General features: G+C 33.4%; 1 protein-coding gene across 1 annotated transcript; it reads left to right on the plus strand.

Annotated features, from left to right (window-relative positions):
- Positions 1-2,634: 2,634 nt before the first annotated feature.
- LOC115883318 lies at positions 2,635-3,258 on the plus strand. Its single transcript, XM_030901663.1, has one exon. The coding sequence runs from the start codon at positions 2,635-2,637 to the stop codon at positions 3,256-3,258; it is 624 nt and encodes a 207-aa protein (XP_030757523.1).
- Positions 3,259-6,206: the final 2,948 nt, after the last annotated feature.

Raw genomic sequence — 6,206 nt, forward strand, 5'->3', positions numbered from 1 at the left:
TTTGTTTTGCAAATTATAAAATATAGGTAAAATTGTCTAGACTACTATATTGAAATGTTTGAATTTAGAATAATATACAATTGACTACAATATATTTTAGAGCTATATTGAGACAAAATTAGTAAGAAGCTTTAAACAGGACTCCTGAAATATCAAAAATGGTAATGTCTGACTTCATTGACGACGATATTATAGTAGTGCTTATGCTGATTATAATATAACTAAATAACTACTAAAGCTTTGTAATCAAAATGTGAAACTTATTTTAGATTTTACCACACGTTGGAAGCCAGCGAGCATTTTGTTATAAAACCATATAAGTTATATATCACTGTAATCACAAATCTTCACCTATTTTATTGTAACTGAATTAATATATTTTTATTAGAGAAAATTTAGTCCAAACATAAGGAATATTTTGTTGATTTTTGACCATCAAAAATCTTAAAATTAAGAAGTTGTCTAAAAATGTGCTACAATACGGATATAGTAATACTTCATCTTTAATTTCCTTCTCTTCATTTGTGTAAAAATATCTAGGCAGTTTTACATAAACGTTAAATGCCCAACGCTTATTTTGCTACTTTTTCGGGCTAGTGAAATGGACTCTTAAGATTTTTTGATAACATTTCAAGTAATGAGTAATGAGGTGCAAAATATAACTAATGACATCGCATGCATACCTGAATATTCAAAAAATGTATATTTTCTAAACTCCATTTTCAAAAAACGATTTCAAAAATAATAATTATGCCCACCCATCTAGTTGGAGCTGTCAATTAAGCCCTAAAGCGCTTAACATCCGAAATTATACATCAAAAACTTGTAACAACAATCTCATTCTTTTATCTCGGACAAAACGCTCACACAAAGCCTAAATAAAGCAATTTACTAAACCAGAACGGACGAGGCATCTCTCTCGCTCGTTGTTATTAATGACGCGGGCCGAAGGGAGCAACAATTTAGTTAGGAATTTTTCGTTTTAGAGCCTCGAATAGAGAAGATAGCAATCCCTGGTGCCCAGGTGGCATTTCGATACGATAAAGACAGTTGACATCCGAGGCGTTCCCAACGTCCCATTTCAAACAAAAAACGCACAATTACATAACAATAGATCATCTACGCCTACTAACAGGGCATAGTGATGTCCCTAACACGGACCGAGACGATACCATCGAGGTTATCAGCTCGGATCTCTCGCTTTTAAACGCCGAAAGGAACACCTGAACGGTCGGAGATCAGTGACGGAGCGGTCCGGCCTGATATTATAGCCTTTCGATATTTTTATCATAACTATAGGAGAGAAAGTAATGTAGAGGCTAATAATGTTAAATTAAACATGCTTCGAGAAAAGGAAAACATACAATAAGGAAAAACAGTTCCTGTTAACTGAAATTGGATTAAAACACAATATGCGGAGCGATCAACAATAATTTTAATAGTTGGCTATGATTGATTTTGGTGGTGTAGTCGGAGTATCAGTTTAAAGCTTGATATGAACGGCCTATTTAAAAATAGACATATTTCTTTAAATTCGAAATATCCAGTTTTTAGACACTCTGTATAAATAAATGATTGGTTTTTAAAATATCATTCACAAACTGGGGAGAGGAAAACTGTATGATGACCAGAAAATTGATGTTATTTTTGGTTCGTAAGTTTTGTGACAAAGAATGCTATTAAAGTAAATATTTTCTCTATGAATTAACTAGTGTTAACTAAAGAATATATTTCATTTTTTCCTGTTGTGCTTCTGTATTCTAAAAGCTTTTCTTATTTATTTGATCTGGCAAAGATAATATATAACATGTGTGTGCCTTTAATGGAATCGATTATGCTGTCAATAATTTCAGTCTAAAAATAATTACAATCGTTTACTGTCCATTTGTGCCGATGTTTGTGTTTCAGTGTGAGAATAAGGGCCTTGGTGAGTGTACTAACATTTTTCGATCGTGCATGGACTTTATAGACATGGCATCTAACAAACGGCAACAGTGGAATGAGGAGGACATGCGACGGGCTATTATTAACGTACAAAGCCACAATATGGGCTATAAATTAGCTGCAAAGACCTTTAATGTTCCCAAGACAACATTGCGAAGATGCTTAGAGAAACAAGACAGCTCCAAGGGTTATTTGGAAGGGCGAAAGGCCACTTTCTCCAAAGCCATAGAAGACGAGATTGCAGGTCATAATATAATCGAAATGGAGACAAGATTTCTTGGACTAACGTATTTGAAGTAGCTGGGAGAAAAAAAAACAAAAACATTGCTTCAATCGGGAAGTTAAACTGGCAGGTTGGAAGTGTGTTAGGGGATTCCTAAAACGCAATCCACGAATATCTTTGAGAAGCACAGAAAGTACGTCATTAGCTAGAGCCCAGACATTTAACAAACCTAATATAAAAGCGTATTTTAACGCACTAATCAATATTCTGGAGCAGTACAACTTTGCCCGCAAAATATATACAATATGGATGAATCAGGTTTGACCTACGGCCAAAAAATGCCAAAATTTACGCTGCAAAGGTCGAAGAAAGTTTTTTTATTTTTTTAATTTGTTTCAGTGCAACGTAGTGTGCAATGTACTATAGGCACTGACGTCGCTCCTGCTCTTATTTATCCTCGTTAAAGGATGAATGAGGAACTAATGAACGGTGCTCCCGCTGATAGCATAGCTTTCGCGCAAGAAAAAGGTTGGATGACCAGTGAATTTTTTTTGAAATGGCTAAAGCATTTCGTAAGATATACGAAAGCGTCTAATGGGAATAAAACTCTTTTACTTCTTGATGGTCACTGTAGTCATAAAAGTCTTGGATATCTACAAATTGCAAAAGAAAATGGTGTTATTGTGTTTTGTTTTCCCGCACACTGTTCTCATCACGTTCAACCTTTGGATGTTGGATTTTTTCGTCCACTTCATACCTATTTGGATCAAAAAATACAATTATGGCTGCATCAAAACCCGGGAAAAGCAGTGACCCAATTAAAAATAGCAGGTCTTCTAAACCAAGCCTATTTAAAAGGTGCAGTCCCATTAAATGCTATAAATTCGTTCAAGAAGACGGGCATCCATCCTTTTAACTCCCATGTTTTTGAGGACTGGCAGCTTGGACCAGCTCTAGCAACAGATAAGCAGATTTCCGAAACTCGAGGCGATATCAACGAAAACCAAATGGAATTAGACATTCAAGACAAACCAAGTACATCTGGTCATAACTTGTCTTCATTATCAGTTCTCGACATCTCGGTAAAATAAATTTTGCCCCCACCACAAGCAATAGCCATTGGTGCTGATAAAGAAAGCAAGAGAAGGCGTGGAAAAACTGGTCATTTAAATTTCTGAACTTAAAGATAAAGTAATTGAGCAGGAAATAAAGTTAAGAAAACAACAGGGCAGGGCAGTAAAACGAAAACTTCTGAAACAGCTCTGATGAAGATGAAACCATCTTAGAAGAATTTTTAGGACGCGAAAAGGATGAATCCAATGCTAGTTTTCTATATTGCAATGAGTTATACTCTCAATCACGTGCAAGAGAGAAGTGGATTAAATGCCAGCTTTGTCAGTCCTGGTCCCACAATTTATGTGCTAGTGTAAGCTACCGATGTAAAACGTTTATTTGTCAGTTATGCTCCTAATCTTAATTATCTGTCTTGTGTTTGTTAATCTAATGTTAATTTTGTTTTTTTTAACTTTTAAACCCATTTTTTTGTTTGCTTTAGATTAGTTTATTCCATTTTTATTATAGAAAAATATTTTTTTTAAATAAACTTTTTATTATAATTATTTTATTTAACACGAAATTATTTAGTAGCATTCACCTCATATATATATATATATATATATATATATAGTTATATATATATAGAGTTATATATATATATATATATATATATATATATATATATATATTAAATTTGGTTTACTGTGATTAATATTTTACTATTTATTAAAAAATAAATTTGATAACTACCAAAATTAAAGAGTTATAATGGAATTTCCTTAAGGGGCCCATCAAGGGCACATTTCCCCTATGTGCCGCCACTGGAAGCAGATGCTCTATCGGCAAGGAAAAAAGTACCAGGAATCAGATAAATCCGAAATCAATCTGCCATAATGGGCGAAAAGGATTGATAGGCGGCCGATCTCGGACCATTGGACACATTCGCCGCCCGTCAAGACGAGATCCACCACTTAAAGAGTCGACTTAAGTGGGCATGATGAATCGCTTTCTGACGCTGTTTTGTTTTTGTGCGGTTCGGGATAGTTTTAATTGAATCATTTTGGCCAAACCAAAAAATTAAATAAGTGAGCTATGTTATCTGGATTATTTCCATTTTGTGAGGATACACTTTCTTAGAAGTAAGTATTTGCAAGATAAAAACAATATTGTAAGTACTTTAAGACAAAATTGTTCTGTTATATTATTGTCCAGAAGATTTGCAGTTCTTCTTGAATCGAATTAAGCTTGATTTTCAATCATCCGTTAGTTGACGATACGTTGATATGATATTAATTTTATTGGTAGAATTTAAAGTCTTTGATTGGTTAGAAAAATAACGCAGTTTTTAAATTTATTGCATTTTCATGCCTCTGTTTATCGGATATACGTTAATGTCATTTTATATTTTCGTTTCCATAACGATTTTACTATTTTACTTATATTTTATTAAGGTTAGATTAAATTTGTCAAAGGTGCCTGGTGGTGTAGAGGTACAGGCTCTCGTCTACCAATCCAAGGTAGTGGGTTCGAATCCCACATCCGGCATTTCATTCTGTCGACTATTTTTATTTAAAATAAAAATAGTTTGGGTACCTAGGTCGACTCAGCCTTTAAATGAGTACTTGGGATTCACAAACTTTATGTAATATGGTTGAAGCGTATGCCATTAAGACATATCTTTGTATACCGAACGGCTCTAGTATAATAGCAAGCTGTTCCTTGCTACTATAATATTATGAATTTGTCAAAAGTGTCAAACGTCCGTTATCGTATGGACGGGTCCGTTGACGGGCTGGAGTAAAAAAATCATGGATGAAAAGTGGCGCGAAAACGTTATGACCGATCAGAGCACCGTCGGACCAACAACGTATCAACGTATAACGGATGCATGAAAATCAAGCTTTACACGGATAATAATATTCTTCTGAATCAAGAGCATACTTTTGTACCAAGAGCTATATGACTTTAATATAGTATTTAATGTTATTGATGTGATGTCCAATTTGAGCGGTGGGTAATATATATTTTAAGAACCTTAGATTTTTGATTCAAAGCAGGGGTTTTGATTGAAAAAATTTAATTGTGCATCGGACAAACTCGAAATTGTAATTTATGATAATAAATTACAATTTCAAATAATAATAAATATTCAGTTGAAAATGTGCATCTGTGGCAATTTTACAAGTAGTATCCGAACAAAATTCTGAGGAAATGTCTATACCTCTGGGGCGGATTCATCTCTTCAAAAAAGTCCTATTGGTATTTCGCCACTCTAAGAAAATCTACAAAATAAAATAGTTTTTTTAAAACCCTGCTGCGTTAATCCAACGGAGACTAATTGTCAGCAGTGGTTTACTAATTAAGAAGTTTGCCTAACGGATAAAAAATGCTCATCGTTTCGGAAAGTAAATCTCTTTCCTTCGTCGGAAGTAAAAAAAGACACAAAGAACAAAGAAAAAACTATTTAAAATATCTAAATGCAACTATTCGAGAACACTTTAGTTTTTTTTTAAAACAGATACGTCTACAAAAACCGTTGGCGTTCTCTTAAAATGACATTATATCAAGTTAAACTTCAAAAATTAACAAATACCACTTGATAACAATAACTTAATAACGTAAAACCAAAGAGCTTCAAACTTTCTGTATGATTATTTTTAATTTGTTTTTTATTTTTAAGTATGTTATGTTCTTTAAAGTCAAAGCAGCGATTGCCATACATTACTAACATCTACAGATGCATGAGCATGAGCAATACCTTTATTTTTATTAGATTGTATTAAAAAAGCATCTTTTATTTTTCTTTTAGAGACTATCGCTTCTTTCATTATAATTTTTGCATTTTTAAAATCTACCCTGTGTCGTGTGTCCCATGAATGCTGACAAATCTTAGATTTGTGGAAGTCGCACTTTCTTAAATAATATTTATGTTCTTTAATTCGAACATTTAATAGTCTAGATGTTTCACCAATATAAAATTTAT

The sequence above is a fragment of the Sitophilus oryzae genome, unplaced genomic scaffold (genome assembly GCF_002938485.1).
Source record: "Sitophilus oryzae breed Bouriz unplaced genomic scaffold, Soryzae_2.0 scaffold_1869_pilon_pilon, whole genome shotgun sequence".
In the NCBI taxonomy this organism is placed as follows: Eukaryota; Metazoa; Arthropoda; class Insecta; order Coleoptera; family Curculionidae; genus Sitophilus; species Sitophilus oryzae.